At 41.4% G+C, this 17767-nt stretch overlaps 2 protein-coding genes across 4 annotated transcripts; one reads left to right on the top strand and one right to left on the bottom strand.

The window, feature by feature from the left end:
- The first annotated feature begins 330 nt into the window (after positions 1–330).
- Positions 331–9580, top strand: LOC311130640 (vacuolar protein sorting-associated protein 4B-like). Its single transcript, XM_084163430.1, has 11 exons — positions 331–507; positions 902–1013; positions 2251–2401; positions 5790–5851; positions 6017–6136; positions 6316–6472; positions 6631–6779; positions 7028–7109; positions 7304–7523; positions 7696–7836; positions 8176–9580. Exons 1-11 carry the CDS (start codon positions 490–492, stop codon positions 8275–8277), a joined length of 1314 nt encoding a protein of 437 aa, XP_084019556.1. The 5' UTR covers positions 331–489; the 3' UTR covers positions 8278–9580.
- A 3541-nt stretch (positions 9581–13121) lies between these two features.
- LOC311130313 (pleckstrin homology domain-containing family B member 2-like) lies at positions 13122–16947 on the bottom strand. 3 transcript variants are annotated; one of them, XM_084163045.1, is made up of 8 exons: positions 16860–16947; positions 16435–16483; positions 16017–16169; positions 15799–15901; positions 15652–15691; positions 15415–15501; positions 13603–13720; positions 13122–13430 (listed from the first exon to the last, which is right to left on the bottom strand). In XM_084163045.1, the coding sequence occupies exons 2-8, from the start codon at positions 16469–16471 to the stop codon at positions 13285–13287; spliced, it is 684 nt and encodes a 227-aa protein (XP_084019171.1). In that variant the 5' UTR covers positions 16472–16483; positions 16860–16947; the 3' UTR covers positions 13122–13284. The 3 variants fall into 3 exon arrangements, with proteins under 3 accessions (XP_084019171.1, XP_084019169.1, XP_084019170.1); XM_084163043.1 differs by having other exon boundaries at positions 15799–15922; XM_084163044.1 differs by having other exon boundaries at positions 15799–15922; positions 16696–16933.
- Between the last annotated feature and the right edge of the window lie 820 nt (positions 16948–17767).

The following is a 17767-nucleotide window of genomic DNA, read 5'->3' on the forward strand; positions in this document are numbered from 1 at the left end:
ATTTGTTAAATAAAATATGTGAAATAACTCATATTTTGTCCTGTTTCTCAGGCAATAACATGTGCTATATAACAAAACGTCACTAGAGGTCACTGTACTCACCAAGAAACGGAATCCTTGCATATCTGTCTGATCTTCTTGGTAACCTTATTTCGAGCATATGCAATGGACATACATGTTATGGTTTGTTAATTAGAGTACAGATAAGAATAGGCTGGGAAATTGACCGCATGAAATTGACAGTAAAGGGTCAGAAAAAGCTTTAATGTCTCTTTTTGTGTTGCTGTCTCGTGTACATCCATAGGCGGAAGTGACACTCGACATCTTGATGCGGAAGAGATTCCGAACAATTGAAGAACTCACCAAAATGACAACAGAATACTAACCAGAGCTAATAACGTCGTATTATAGCTATTACACGTTGATCTATTGAGACTAGAGCGAAGTTTTACGGTGTGTTATTTTGACCATCGTACGTATCCAGCAACCATGGCTAATAATTTACAGGTGAGTGAGTGTCCAGCCAGGGACAACAACAAACGAAATTAGCTAGCTAACGTCAGCTAGCTAGCTAGGCTTGCTAGCTAACACTGTATTGAAGTCTACTGTGGTTTCGGATAGCTTGATTACTTACATTTGTCTAGCAAATATGACTCTTAACCCGGCCAAATAATTTAATGAATTCGCATCAACTAAGTGTGTGTGTGTGTGAGAGAGAGAGAGAGAGAGAGAGAGATTTTGTTTTATTATTTACTAATGGCATTTTAATATACCTTTCTAAAATAAGGTACACCAAATGACAATGTTGATAACTGTCAGAACAAGATCATGATGTCATGCTAATGCCCTTCCTTCTTTTGTTATGGCTCTTCTATAACATCGCCCATGCATTGTGTTACAGAAAGCAATAGATCTTGCAAGCAAGGCTGCAGAGGAGGACAAAGCAAAAAACTATGAGGAAGCTCTCCGGTTGTACCAGCATTCTATTCAGTACTTCCTTCATGTTGTGAAGTGTGAGTTGTCATATATCTCAGTTCCACTTGCTGTTTACTACTGTTTCCAAGTCATCATTTGAAAAATATACTGCAAACACAGAACATCCGCATACATTGTTTTTTTATTCACTTTCATTTGCTAATATACACTCACAAGGTGTCGAAACGTTCCACAATTATGTTGGTCCATGCTGACGCGACGGCATCACGCAGTTGTTGCAGATTGGACTTCGCGTCAGCATAGACCAACATCCCTGTGGAACGTTTCCGACACCTTGTAGAATGCCCTGGAGAATTCAGGCTGTTCTGGAGGCAAAGGGGGATCCGACCCGGTACTAGATGGGTACATTCATGCTGCGAACAGCCCAAAATATGCTCTATTGGGTTGAGGTCTGGGGACTGCGCTGGCCACTCAAGTAAACTGAACGCGCTGTCATTTTCCAGGCGATGTTTTTCCACTCCTCAATTGTCCAGTGTTGGTGATCAGGTGCACACTGGAGCCGCTTCTTCTTGTTTTTAGCTGATAGGAGTGGAACCCGGTGTGGTTGCTGTGCTGCAATAGCCCATCCGTGACAAGGATCAACGAGTTGTGAATTCCGAGATGCTGTTCTGCACACCACTGTTGTACTGCGCCGTTATTTGTCTGTTTGTGGCCCTCATGTTAGCTTGCACAATTCTTGCCATTCTCCTTCGACCTCTCTCATCAACAAGCTGTTTTCACCCACAGGACTGCCGCTGACTGGATGTTTTTTGTTTGTCGCACCAATCTCGGTAAACCCAAGGCACTGTCGTGCATGAAAAGCCCAGGAGGGCGGTCGTTTCTGAAATACTGGATCCGGCGCGCCTAACACCGATGATCATACCACGCTCAAAGTTGCTTAGGTCACTAGTTTTGCCCATTCTAACGTTCAATCGAACAGTAACCGAATGCCTCAATGCCTGCCTGCCTGCTTTATATAGAAAGCCACGGCCACTTGAATCGCTGTCTGTAGGAGCTATCCATTTTCGTGAACGGAGTGGTGTACCTAATAAACTGTCCGGTGAGTGTATGTGTGACTGAAATGAACTGTGCACCTTTGACCTTAAAGTTTGGAATGGACTTGGAATGTCCACAGTAGGAGCTCTGGATAAACATAAATCATTTCTTCAAGAAACTGCTTTAAAAGTTTGGTTTCACTTTCACGTTGAATGACTGAAGTGTGAGGTGACTTAGGGCATAATGTGACAACCTGTGGTCCATTTCCTTTTCCTATAGATGAGGCCCAGGGAGACAAGGCCAAGCAGAGCATCAGGGCAAAGTGTGCAGAGTACCTGGACCGAGCAGAGAAGCTGAAGGAATACCTTAAGAAGAAGGAGAAGGCTCCTCCAGCCAAGCCTGTCAAAGAGTCTGGGTCTGATGACAAAGGGTGAGTCAGCTGCATAGGGCTGTGGCGGTCATGAAACTTTGTCAGCTGGTTATCGTCATGCAAAAGACTGTCGGTCTCACGGTAATTGACCGCTAATTAACATAAACACCATTAGCATCTCCAGGCCCACTGATGAGCGCCTTTGGAACGTCTACTTTAAAAAAGGTCTAATAAATCAATGTAATATGCATCATCACAGTAAATCCATTATTTATTTTAGTCAGGTCTAAAGAAACATGATGATATGAAGAAAATGTATTTCAGAAGAACAGAATATGAGTTAGCCTACTGTAGGCCTATGTTATCTGGCTATGCTCCATGCCATAGGCTGTAGGCTTGTTCATTTAGCTGACATGAAATGCTTATAAGTCCCGTGCCATTATTTTATGAATATAATTTAACTTAGCTGAGTAAAATAGAAAGGATATTTTTATCATTGCGGAGCGAGTGTGCATATGAAGTGGCTATGTTCAGTGTAAAAGTGATAATTTGAAACAGGTCCTATATGCTAGATTTAGAGTTATTTGACAACTTTAGTTGTGAATGATACAAACCTTAGAATGTGTTAGAAATCAAAACATACAGTGCATTCGGAAAGTATTCAGACCCCTTGACTTTTTCCACATTTTGTTACATTACAGCCTTATTCTAAAATGGATTACATTGTTTGTTTTCTTCATCAATCTACACACAATACCCCATAATGACAAAGCAAAAATGTATTTTTAAAAAACCTCGGAAATATCAAATTTACATAAGTATTCAGACCCTTTACTCAGTACTTTGTTGAAGCACCTTTGGCAGCGATTACAGCCTCGAGTCTTCTTGGGTATGACACTACAAGCTTGGCACACCTGTATTTGGGGAGTTTCTCCCATTCTTCTCTGTAGATCCTCTCAAGCTCTGTCAGGTTGGATAGGGAGCGACGCTGCAAAGCTATTTTCAGGTCTCTCTAGAGATGTTCGATCGGGTTCAAGTCCGGGCTCTGGCTGGGCCACTCAAAGACATTCAGAGACTTGTCCCGAAGCCACTCCTGTGTTGTCTTGGCTGTGTGCTTAGGTTCGTTGTCCTGTTGGAAGGTGAACCTTCACCCCAGTCTGAGGTCCTGAGCGCTCTGGAGCATGTTTTCATCAAGGATCTCTCTGTACTTTGCTTCGTTCATCTTTCACTCAATCCTGACTAGTCTCCCAGTCCCTGCCGCTGAAAAACATCCCCACAGCATGATGCTGCCACCACCATGCTTCACCGTAGGGATGGTGCCAGGTTTCCTCCAGACGTGACGCTTGGCATTCAGGCCAAAGAGTTCAATATTGGTTTCATCAGACCATAGAATCTTGTTTCCCATGGTCTGAGAGTCCTATAGGTGTCTTTTGGCAATCTCCAAGCGGGTTGTCATGTGCCTTTTACTGAGGAGTGGCTTCCGTCTGGCCACTCTACCATAAAGGCCTGATTGGTGGAGCACTGCAGAGATGGTTGTCATTCTGGAAGGTTCTCCCATCTCCACAGAGGAACTCTGGAGCTCTGTCAGTGACCATCGGGTTCTTGGTCACCTCCCTGACAAAGGCCCTTCTCCCCCGATTGCTCATTTTGGCCGGGTGGCCAGATCTAGGAAGAGTCTTGGTGGTTCCAAATGTCTTCCATTTAAGAAAGATGGAGGCCACTGTGTTCTTGGGGACCTTCAATGCTGCAGAAATGTTTTGGTACCCTTCCCCAGATCTGTGCCTCAACACAATCCTGTCTCGGAGCTCTACAGACAATTCCTTCGACCTCATGGCTTGGTTTTTGCTCTGACATGCACTGTCAACTGTGGGACCTTATATAGACAGGTGTGTGCCTTTCCAAATCATGTCAAATCAATTGAATTGAACACAGGTGGAATCCAATCAAGTTGTAGAAACATCTCAAGGATGATCAATGGAAACAGGATGCACCTGAGCTCAATGTCTTGTCTCATATCAAAGGGTCTGAATACCTATGTAAATACGTTTTTTCTGTTTTTTATTTGTAATACATTTGCAAATATTTCTAAAAACCTGTTTTCGCTTTGTCATTATGGGGTATTGTGTGTAGATTGATGAGGAAAACATTTAATTAAATCCATTTTAGAAGAAGGCTGTAACGTAACAATGTGGAAAAAGTCAAGGGGTCTGAATACTTTCCGAATGCACTGTATATGGGCTGCATGGTGCGACCATCTATTTATGATATGAGAAAGTAAAAAAAAAGGCTTGTGCTCTGTTCCTTGCCTCAGGCTGCACAGCTGTTCTCTCATGAAATGATCATATTTTGACCCATCAGACTATTCTCAATGTAATCTTGTCTTTACTAATATGTCAAATTAGTTTTGATTTAGAATGGGCAGGAACAATGGCAGGTGAAAAAAGACGTCACTTGGTAGTGAGTGTTGCAACCGAGGACAGACAAGTTTTACGCGTTACGCGCTTCTTATTTTATTTGCCACATGCGCCGAATACAACAGGTGTAGTAGACCTTACCGTGAAATGCTTACTTACAGCCCTTAACCAACAATGCATTTATTTCTTAATAAAAAGTAAAATAAAACAACAACAACAAAAAAGTGTTGAGAATAAAAGAGCAGAAGTAAAATAAAATAACAGTAGGGAGGCTATATACAGGGGGGTACCGGTGCAGAGTCAATGTGCGGGGGCACCGGCTAGTTGAGGTAATATGCACATATGGGTAGAGTTAAAGTGACTATGCATAATACCGAGTATCACTCGGCGGTCCTGTTCTGTGAGCTTGTGTGGCCTACCACTTCACGGCTGAGGCGTTGTTGCTCCTAGACGTTTCCACTTCACAATAACAGCACTTACAGTTGACTGGGGCAGCTCTAGCAGGGCAGGAATTTGACGAACTGACTTGTTGGAAAGATGGCATCCTATGACGGTGCCACTTTGAAAGTCACTGAGCTCTTCAGTAAGGCCATTCTACTGCCAATGTTTGTCTTTGGAGATTGCATGGCTGTGTGCTCGATTTTATACACCTGTCAGCAACGGCTATGGCTGAAATAGCCGAATCCACTAATTTGAAGGGGTGTCCACATACTTTTGTGTATATATAGTGTAGTTAGCGAGTTGGGTACTACCAAAGCATGACCAGAATCATAAAAGGAGATTACAGTAACTCAACGGTCACGTGGAATTTTACTGTGGTCATGACTCATGACTGCCAGTGTGGCGGTAATACGGCCCTAAAGGAGCCCTAAAGGAGCGTAATGAATCCTGAGATGTGTTATAATCCTCACCAATCCTTCATTCGGTTCTGATTCTTGAGTCTTTTGGACTGTGTTTATACTTTTTGTGTGGCCTAAGGTGGGCCTCCTTATCAGTACAGTGAGGTCAAAACGACTTTGCTTTTTCTCTTGCAGGAATGAGAGTGATGAAGGTGAAGGTGACCAAGAGAAAAAGAAGTTCCAAAATCAACTCTCTGGTGAGTTATAGCATCAAATACCCTTTTCAGCATTTTTGGTGTGGCTCATACAAAGCTTTGATGCAGCCTTGTGACACTGAATCTGCATTTGATTTGTATGAAAAAAATTGATATAAGCCGTACTACATTTCACCCACTTCTATCTATCTACTATCTATCTTACAGGTGCCATCGTCATGGAAAAGCCAAACATCAAGTGGAATGACGTAGCTGGGCTTGAGGGTGCAAAAGAGGCCCTTAAAGAAGCTGTCATCTTGCCCATCAAATTCCCTCACCTCTTCACAGGTATGGATTATAGAATTCAAGCAACACATAACATTCTAGATAATAGCGCATGTATTGTGACTTACAGCAATGCATCTGAAGAGTAAATAGTTTTAGTCTTGAATAGTATTAACTATATAAGTCACAGGATAAGCCATGTAATTAAAGAATACATAAGTATGTTTGTCTTTGGTGTCCAGGAAAGCGGACTCCATGGAGAGGGATCTTGCTCTTTGGTCCTCCTGGTACAGGAAAGTCTTACCTGGCCAAGGCTGTGGCCACAGAAGCCAACAACTCCACCTTCTTCTCTATCTCCTCCTCTGACCTGGTGTCCAAGTGGCTGGGGGAAAGTGAAAAGTGAGTGATGGTGCAAAGAGGGTGGGCTATGCAATCAAATCAAAATAATATTTGAAAGGATATTGCTCATACGTACCCTTCTCTATCCTCCTCTGTATTCTTCCCCCACATCATCCATTGGTCTCATATTCACTCTCCACCACTCTTTCTGTCTTCAGGTTGGTGAAGAATCTGTTCAGCCTGGCCAGGGAGAACAAGCCCTCCATCATCTTCATCGATGAGATAGACTCTCTGTGTGGCTCCAGGAGTGAGAACGAGAGTGAAGCAGCCCGCCGCATCAAGACTGAGTTCCTGGTCCAGATGCAGGGTGAGCGAGCGAGCATGCCACTGGGCTGACAGACTGTACAGTTTACGCAAAGCCTGGCCTCAGATCCTGTTTACCTCGTACCTTGAGTATTGACACAACTGCTTTGTCCACTGTGTCGTTTAGCACTGAACCTTTTTGTTTGTACGGTATCACCAAACAAACTAAACTACAATTTTTGGGCTAGATTTTGGCTTTCCAGTTGACTGGATCAGCTGTCTATTTAAAGTGTTTTTTCTCTCTTCTCCCAGGTGTTGGAAATGACAATGATGGAGTCCTGGTTCTAGGAGCCACAAACATCCCCTGGACATTGGACTCTGCTATTAGGAGAAGGTCAGTGTATATTTATATTCTGATGGTCTCAAGTCCTTTATCTTATTGTAAAGATGTATTATTCACCATTTTTTGACCCATTGACTCTTATTAGACAAATTGTTAAAGATTAGAAATAAAGAATGAGATTCCCTCCTGTCCCTTGCTGCATCACCATATGTCATTCCCATGTTTCTGTGCGGCTGCCGCCTCAGGTTTGAGAAGCGGATCTACATCCCTCTGCCTGAGGAGCATGCCCGCTCCTTCATGTTCAAGCTGCATCTAGGCTCCACCCCCAGTGAGCTAATTGAATCAGACTATGTGATCCTGGGTAAGAAGACAAATGGCTACTCTGGAGCTGACATCAGCGTCATCGTAAGGGACGCCCTCATGCAGCCAGTCAGGAAAGTGCAGTCGGCCACTCACTTCAAGCGGGTACGTGACATTCAACAGAGACAGGGCTCACCTAGGTGCAGCGAATCTTAATTGATTTCCTTTTCATCATCTGATAGTTGTGAAGGAAGCATTGAGTCCTCTGAATGCTCTGTCAATGAAACATCAGTAATCACATCAATTTCTGTCCATGTCTTCTCCTGCAAACACCCAGGTCCAAGGATCGTCATGGAACCATCCCAACCTCGTGGTAGACGACCTCCTGACCCCATGCTCACCAGGAGATCCAGACGCCATAGAGATGACCTGGATGGATGTTAATGGAGAGAAACTCATGGAGCCTATTGTTTGCATGGTGAGAAGAATCCCAAAAACATTTTGGTTTTGAACATGAGGAAACAAGTATGTGATGCTAACTGATAGGGCCGGGACGATACCTGTATCGTGAAGTGGATTTCACTTTTGGGGGGGAAACAGCCCTAATGTTGGGAACAAACATCATTATGTTGTCATCCAGAGTCACATTTAGTTATTTTCCAAGCTATATCACACTATATTTTACATACAGCAGGTTTTTAAAGTCCAAACAAAGATTGCTTGGTCTGCTTCGCGTTTGCATTTCTGCCATGGAAAAGTGTGAGATACTGGTATCATCCCGGCCTACTAATTGACCCTTGTGATGTGCTGTTTACAGGCTGATATGCTGAGGTCACTGCACAACACCAAGCCAACCGTGAACGAGCAGGACTTGGACAAGCTCAAGAAGTTCACAGAGGACTTTGGTCAGGAAGGCTAACACTGCAAATAATGCAAACACAACTTTCCTTTCTCTTATCCTTTTCCTCCACTGGTTCCACTCAGGCCTGAATTTACTACTTTCTCTCCAAGTTGCAAAGAGGCTTCATGTATGTTTATTTGTTTGCTTACTCTGTTAGTTGTCAATACATACCCATAGTATATTACTTTTTCTTCTTTTTTTTTACAAAGACATAAGGTTGATTAATGTTTAAGATGGTCTCAAAGAATATGGATTCAAGCAATGTATTTATAATTTATGCTTTAAAACACTAAAGTGTCTGTTTTGGCCTTGATTGCATCAAACAAACAATGCATGTCATGGTGCATTACAGCAACTCCTCCAAAAGGCCTTTACTCCTTGAAGTGAATCTATGGTTTGACAAGATAGATGAGGATTGCAGGTTTTGTTGTACTGGATGGTGTTAGGACCTAGTTAGTTTAACCAAGTTTTTATTTATTTATTCATGTTCTATCCAAGAAGGGCTAAGTCTGTAATGTTTACTCTGTGTTGGTGGAGTAGCACTCATTGAAGCGGACCATATCATGATTAACTATCAGCAACTTTAATTTGATTACAACTTCCTTTCATCTGTTTTTTGTACAATATTCATATTGTTTGGCTGTAGGCTGTTTTTGAAAGAAGACGTTAGTCTGAGTGCCTTGCTGGTCAAAAGCAAGTAAAAGTACTTTGGGGTGGGTGGGGGTATGTTATAATGAAATAAAACCCAATGATTGATCTGGAAGATAAATCAGTAATTGAGTAAGCAATAATGTTTGGTCATTTTTTACCTGTACCCCTTCAATTGTACTTCCCACATCTTTGCTCACTTCAAATGTTTTGTATAAGTTGTGCCTTGAAGGAGAATCAATGTATATCCTCTCACTTACCACTAAAGCCAATGAAACTTCAGACACCCTATGAAAGAGACACATATTCAGACAGTTACTTACTTGGTTGTGATTGTATACAGCTGTATTTCTATAACTTTTCTTTTGGAAAAAAAAATATATATATACAAATCTCAATGTACAGTATAGTCTTTCATTCTCTCATTTGAGCTGTTCACAAATATTGTCTGGTCACTGAGGTGAATATAGCGTTGAACAATGCTGAGAAGGGAGGTGTTTGTCTTTTAAAAGAAGAACGGTCATTATGTTTTCTTTTGAAAATACTGTTAACATCTATGGCTGTGGGGTTTCCTAGAAATATGTATTCAGGTTTATTTTCTGGGATTTTCCAGATGTATCCAGTTTGTTGTTCTAATCTTGAGCATATATGTAAATAAAAATATGACTTAATGAAATGACTGTTTGGTTTTACTTTACTCATCTTTGGATGGATGTATATTTCAATATATACATATATCCAACTGCAATTCTAATCTAACATATAGAGGGGGTCCAATCTGGCCCGTGGGTGGTTTGAGAAAAAATATGTAAAAAGGGGGAAACTAACTCAATCTACTTTAAATGACTGAAGTTGAAACTGTAGAAATTATAATGGACCTACATTCATACAGTTTCTTGACTGTGTCCAGCTCGCTAATAATCACCTAAATGAAAGCTAGACAGTCAGGGAGCATCGCAAATTCCAAGTTATTGAAAGAGGACTATTTTTTGCAAATTTTGATGGCAAGGAAATACAACCACTTTTCAATGCGGCCCTCTGTACCTCATTGAAGACCGAATGTGGCCCCCGGGGCAAAATGAATTTGACACCCCTGATATAGCGTGTCATTCACAAGACACTGGGATGTGACCACAATGCATAATAGAGTAATATTCTGATATTAACAGTGGTGTGAAATACCAGGGAATGGTGTTGAGACAAGCGGTTTGTCCATAGACCCAACACATAAGGCACTGTCATGCCAAAATGTGTAAATAATCTATGGAATGTGTGTATGAAGTAGTCTACATTTCATACTAACTAGGCACTATTACTAATTTGCTCTGGACTGTGTTAAGAGCATATCATGGTTAAAAGTTATGTTTTTCAAACACCATGTGACAACAAGTGGCTCACCTCGAGCCAAGGTGGAACTCAGAAGTTGCTAGGTTTTACAAATAGTTTCCAAAGTGAATTCATGTGGATTTAAATAAATTGTTAAAATGTCATACATTGCTAAAGAGCAATAAACTAATTTATTCTGCATAACAAAATGTTTTCCATTTGAAATGTAAGGTATAATGATATTGTGATTACATGAAAGCAGTTTGCCCCATAAAGCTCTTTACTTAATTTGATATCAAATAAATATAATCTGATATCAATTACTGTATACAATGTTCATGTCAAAAGAGGAAACATTATCTAGTATTCCAAATGTCTATACAAAGTGGTGTAACGGAGTTAAGACTTTGAAATGGAATATAAAAGGTTAAAAAGGTGAGAAACCAGTCTCTCTGATGTTTTCAGTGACAAATAACAATGAGGCCACTCAATTTAACATATCCACTTAACCAAAGAGCACATAATGTAATGAGTCAATAAATATCCATAAATATCAGTAACATATTTAAAAATAATTTTAGGAGTGAAGTCAAAACAATTGAAATGTCAAGGAGTACCATTCAGTTCTCTGTCGTAGCAGCTTTTAAACTTAAGATGAACCTGATGTTTGTGCATACCCTAATTTACGCATGCATCTCCTGAAAATAAAATACATGGTTCAACAGCTGACAATGGAGTTATAGGAAAACCAAGCAATAATGACTGTAGTAAAGAAAACAAACCCCATATTCACTTCCAAATATATCCAATATCCTACCATGTTCAAGGAATGACAATAACCAAGTAACAACAGATGAAGGCAAGTAAAAACACAAAGGCAAAGTAGATGAAAAATGAGTGAAATCCCTCAAAAGCACATTGGATTTAAGACAGAGGTGTAAGTTGAAGAATCAGGATGCACAATGCTTAGAAAGGGAACAAAACATGATTATTTTTTACAAGCTCAGGCATGTTCCACTAATCAAACTCTATTCCCACTCTTACTGACCACTCTACTATATGGGGCATCAGTTAGAAGACTTTACATTTGCTAGACCTGAAAAGGATCAAATAAGTCTAAATATATCAAAACCTTCTCTCTTCAAATGTGCGTTAGAATTTCACATTATAATTTGTGTTTCTTCAAACAAAAAGGAGAGGTAAGCTGCATAATAGCTACCGTGCCTAATAGAAAGTGCTAGAGCGTTAATATACATCAAAAGCTTTGATAAGGACACAAAAGGAGTAATTTACAGGCACATCACAATCACGCCTCATAGGTGAACATAGCCCAACCATCACATACAGTGAGGGAAAAAAGTATTTGATCCAGTTCTGATTTTGTACGTTTGCCCACTGACAAAGAAATGATCAGTCTATAATTTTAATGGTAGGTTTATTTGAACAGTGAGAGACAGAATAACAACCAAAAAATCCAGAAAAACGCATGTCAAAAATGTTATAAATTGATTTGCATTTTAATGAGGGAAATAAGTAGTTGACCCCCTCTCAATCAGAAAGATTTCAGGATCCCAGGTGTCTTTTATACAGGTAACGAGCTGAGATTAGGAGCACACTCTTAAAGGGAGTGCTCCTAATCTCAGTTTGTTACCTCTATAAAAGACACCTGTCCACAGAAGCAATCAATCAATCAGATTCCAAACTCTCCACCATGGCCAAGACCAAAGAGCTCTCCGAGGATGTCAGGGACAAGATTGTAGACCTACACAAGGCTGGAATGGGCTACAAAACCATCGCCAAGCAGCTTGGTGAGAAGGTGACAACAGTTGGTGCGATTATTCGCAAATGGAAGAAACACAAAAGAACTGTCTCCCTCAGCCTGGGGCTCCATGCAAGATCTCACCTCGTGGAGTTGCAATGATCATGAGAACGGTGAGGAATCAGCCCTGAACTACACAGGAGGATCTTGTCAATGATCTCAAGGCAGCTGGGACCATAGTCACCAAGAAAACAATTGGTAACACACTACGCCGTGAAGGACTGAAATCCTGCAGCGCCCGCAAGGTCCCCCTGCTCAAGAAAGCACATATACATGCCCGTCTGAAGTTTGCCAATGAACATCTGAATGATTCAGAGGAGAACTGGGTGAAAGTGTTGTGGTCAGATGAGACCAAAATGGAGCTCTTTGGCATCAACTCAACTCGCCGTGTTTGGAGGAGGGGGAATGCTGCCTATGACCCCAAGAACACCATCCCCACCATCAAACATGGAGGTGGAAACATTATGCTTTGGGGGTGTTTTTTTCTGCTAAGGGGACAGGACAACTTCACCGCATCAAAGGGATGATGGACGGGGCCATGTACCATCAAATCTTGGGTGAGAACCTCCTTCCCTCAGCCAGGGCACTGAAAATGGGTTGTGGATGGGTATTCCAGCATGACAATTACCCAAAACACACGGCCAACACACAGTGGCTCAAGAAGAAGCACATTAAGGTCCTGGAGTGGCCTAGCCAGTCTCCAGACCTTAATCCCATAGAAAATCTGTGGAGGGAGCTGAAGGTTTGAGTTGCCAAACGTCAGCCTCGAAACCTTAATGACTTGGAGAAGATCTGCAAAGAGGAGTGGGACAAAATCCCTCCTGAGATGTGTGCAAACCTGGTGGCCAACTACAAGAAACGTCTGACCTCTGTGATTGCCAACAACGGTTTTGCCACCAAGTACTAAGTCATGTTTTGCAGAGGGGTCAAATACTTATTTCCCTCATTAAAATGCAAATCAATTTATAACATTTTTGACATGCGTTTTTCTGGATTTTTTTGTTGTTATTCTGTCTCTCACTGTTCAAAAAACCTACCATTAAAATTATAGACTGATCATTTCTTTGTCAGTGGGCAAATGTACAAAATCAGCAGGGGATCAAATACTTTTTTCCCCTCACTGTACATTTAACTCCTCCATCTCTGTCACATGGCAGAAATGCAGTTGCAGTGCTGCCAAAATGTGGGAATGGTGCATGTCAGTTACATTGTAAACTGTTCCTATGAAGACATTAGAAGACAGAGAAGAGAGAACCAAGAGCCAATCCAGTCATAGCTCCAGCGAGCATGCCGAGAGCCACGCCTTCTCCATCATCACGTTGACGCTCGTGAACAATAACCTGGTTCTTCCCTTGGGGATCCCTCATAGGATATGCTCCTACAAACCATGGTGGGAAACATGAACTACAGTTAGAATGGTGAAAACTGCTAATGATTACATCCATTAAAATAATGTATTTTTTTTTAATTCAATGTAATTATCAAATGTAACCTTTGGTATTCCTTCAGGAGCATGCAGACTTAAAAGTGGGCATTCACCCTGTGCGTACCTTGGTACTGATAGGGGTATGCAACCGCATAAGGCTGCCCATCAGCTGAATAAATGATCTGTGTGCCATGGGAAGGAGGAGCTGGGGCATAGACTCCATAAGCATCCGGGACATAAACCTGTTGGAAAGGCAGAAATGGCTTGTGTCACTATGGGAGACCACCACCACTACTACTGCCCTGGTATCTAGAAAGCTGATGCAAGCCGTATTGTAACATGTATCCTAAAACACAATATATAACATAAACACCATGTTATATAGATGTATTATAAACTAAGAATTTATATTGGTTTCACTAAATCAAAGTAAGTACACTGAACAAAAATATGAAACGCATCATGTAAAGTGTTTCATGAGCAGAAATAAAATAACCCAGAAATTTCCCATTTGCACAAAATTATTATTTTGCTCTATTTTTGTGCAGAAATGTGTTTACATCCTTGTTAGTGAGCATTTCTCATTTGCCAAGATAATCCATCCACCTGACAGTTGTGGCATATCAAGAAGCTGATTAAACAGCATGATCATTACACAGGTGCACCTTGTGCTGGGGACAATAAAAGGCCACTCTAAAATGTGCAGTTTTGTCACACAACGCCACAGATGTTAACGAAGCATGCAATTGGCCTGCTGACTGCAGGAATGTCCACCAGAACATCAAATGTTAATTTCTCTAGCATAAGCCGCCTCTGTCATTTTAGAGAATTTGGCAGTACGTCCAACTGCCTACAACGTGTAACCACGCCAACCCAGGACCTCCACATCCAGCTTCTTCACCTGCGGGATCGTCTGCGACCAAACTGTGGGTTTGCACAACTGAAGAATTTCTGCACAAACTATCAGAAACTGTCTCAGGAAAGCTCATCTGCGTGCTCGTTGTCCTCACCAGGGTCTTGACCTGACTGCAGTTTGGCGTAGTAACCGACTTCAGTGGGCAAATGCTCACCGTCGATTGGCCACTGGCACGCTGGAGAAGTGTGCTCTTCACGGATGAATCCCGGTTTCCATTGTACCGGGAAGATGGCAGACTATGGCGTCGTGTGGGCGAGCGGTTTGCTGATGTAAACGTTGTGAACAGAGTGCCCCATGGTGTCGGTGTGGTTATAGTATGGGCAGGCATAAGCTACGAGCAATGAACACAATTTAATTTTATCAATGGCAATTTGAATGCACAGAGATACCGTGATGAGATCCTGAGGCCCATTGTCGTGCCTTTCATCCGCCGCCATCACCTCATGTTTCAGCATAATGCATGGCCCCATGTCGCAAGGATCTGTATACAATTCCTGGAAGCTGAAAATGGCCCAGTTCTTCCATGGCCTTTATACACTCACCAGACATGTCATCCATTGAGCATGTTTGGGATGTTCTGGATCGACGTGTACGACAGCGTGTTGTAGTTCCTGCCAATATCCTGCAACTTCGCACAGCCATTGAAGAGGAGTGGGACAACATTCCACAGGCCAATCAACTTTATGCTAAGGAGATGTGTTGCATGCATGAGGCAAATGGTGATCACACCAGATACTGACTGGTTTTCTGATCCACGCCCTCTGATCCACGGCCCTACCTTCTTTTTTTTAATGGTATCTGTGACCAACAGATGCATATCTGTATTTCCAGTCATGTGAAATCCATAGATTTCCTTAAATTAACTTTAACTCGAAATTGTTGCATGTTGCGTTTATATTTTTGTTCAGTGTAAATGTCAAGACAGAATTCCAAGTGAAAGCGCAAAAGACACTGACACACTGACTGCTCAAAGTATATTCACAAATGTAAAGGCTATGCAGCAGGCTCACATGTACTTACCGGGGGTGGAGGACCATATTCAGAATACGGAGAAGGGGCAGAAGCAACAATCTGCTGCGCAAAGCCAATGTGAGGCAGAGCAACCACCTAAAATATAGATCAAGGTTATCTCCATGGAATGTTTTGAATGTGAATAAAAAAAATTAAACGAATCAATTAAGACCTGAGCTACAATACTGTCCATAAGAAGACTAGGATATGAAGGCAGAGGGTCTTGGCAGACCAGTAGAAACTCACAGAGCTGATTCTGGCATCCTGGAGAGCCATGGTCCATGCCCTGAAACAACAATGAGAAAACAAAATTGACATGACTTATCAGCAGGCTATCCCATATAGACACAACTAATCACAGTCATATTGATTACAATGCTAGAGCTGTCTTACAAAGAATAATCTGCACTGTCTCCACAAATGCTGATGACCCGTCCGTCTATGCAGACTATCTGGACCAGGGCATTTCGACTCCTGCCCTCTGGTGGGTTCAGATCTATGGACAGTGAAAAGTTGGCTGGAACAGGTGATTGATGGGTTGGTGCGGATAAACTATCCTATGGCAAGTTGAGAAGATAGGATAGAAAAGTATAACAGATGTAGTCAAGTACCTTGACATGCAGTTGCACTACGAATGTTAATGCAATCCATTCTCATGTGAATCTCATCCTCCATATCTCGCCGGTGCTCGTCATCATAGAAAACCAGCCACCCATCAGACCACAGGTCAAACCAGTTTCTCTTCCACCGCCGCAGAATAGTGCCTGTATCAATTTTATTAAAATATTGTATCACTTTGTGCAAACACAGGTCTAAGCCCCAAAGTCAAAGAGCAATGAGACCATGGTGGTATGGAAAACCTCCAAGAGGAAATTCCGTGAAAAGTGTCAGGAATAAACATTCAACTACAGAAATCAGACTTATTCTTGACCACGCCTAGTACCTGTCACATTGGTAGTTGGAAACATGACAAGCATGATGCATGGCTAACAGGTTTGTGACATGTGTGTGCTATACAGCTCCACTTACTCTGCCGATGAAGGAAGCCACTTTTCACAATCGACATTCTTAGGTCACTCTGAAAATAAAAATATAAAAATTTTGAAACAAACAATGCTTACTGGATATAGCAAAATCCATTTAGCTACAAGGACCTTCCTAAACCATCACTGATTCCTGTCTAATTAGCTAGCTGATTTAAACCATCATAACCATAGACAATATATCAGTTCTATATCTATGATCATAACACGCACAGCCTACACCAGAGAGGAAATTAACTATACTTACCTACACTCATTGTTTACAGCGCCGGGTATGCTAACTACTGTACCTAGCTAGCTGATCGAATCTATTTACATTGGCATTTGGCCCTTTGGTAAAACTATAACGTTACTTTGAAGCTTATGCTGACAATATTGCTGGAGATGATAATATGACTACACATTCCATACCTGTATCTAAAATACCTATTGTGGAATGCTGTCTTCAAAGCCCTGAGACAATAAACGTTAGCTAACTGCCTTGTTTTGAATGACGTAATCAATTTAATCATTCTTCTGTGGTTTGTATATGGTGGTTGGCATAATCAATAACAGTTGGCTGGTCCTTAATTAGAATGCTGGGAATTGTAGTTTTACTCAAAAGCGTGGCAGTGGGAGAAGATGGAACGAGATGGATTTTGGTAGACATTCTGCAAATTTTCTCATCGATTAAACATTTGATTTCAATACAGTTGTCTGTTCCCAAACCTTAACTCTGTTATGAACATAGTGGAAATAAGGGAACAATTGCCAGAGAATAGCCTAACATTCCATTTTTTAAGTTCATCAAAGTGTTTCTTGCTCAGATATTTCGAGATCCTCTGTCCAACTTTCCACACTCAAACTCTCCTGTCAGATTTATCTTTAGCTATACACATGCGCAAAAGGGATTTTAATTATAAACGGGTTCAGCCCTGAATGCTGATTGGCTGAAAGTTGTGTAATGCATAAGAACAGCCCTTAGCCATGGTATATTGGCCATATACCACACCCCCTCATGCCTTATTGCTTAATCATAGCAGTCAACCAAGTTAAATTGACATACATTGATGGAAAATGATCTGGCAAGTTTAATAAGGGCAAATTATCTTCTCACTTGCGACATATTGAAATTAATTTATTACGTCATGTCATAGTTCGCAATAATTATTATTTTGATGAAAACCGAATTTAGCTTTTAACGCCGTTACAAGTTACGTAGATATTCCTTCTTAATTGGCTCGATAACATAATGAAAAAACGTTTTATTGTATAAATGTGCCAACTCCTCTCTTGCTGTAGGAAAAAAAATGTGGGCTAGTTTTCAGGCATTTTGGCCT

The sequence above is a fragment of the Coregonus lavaretus genome (genome assembly GCF_964263955.1).
Source record: "Coregonus lavaretus genome assembly, chromosome: 6".
Taxonomy (NCBI): Eukaryota; Metazoa; Chordata; class Actinopteri; order Salmoniformes; family Salmonidae; genus Coregonus; species Coregonus lavaretus.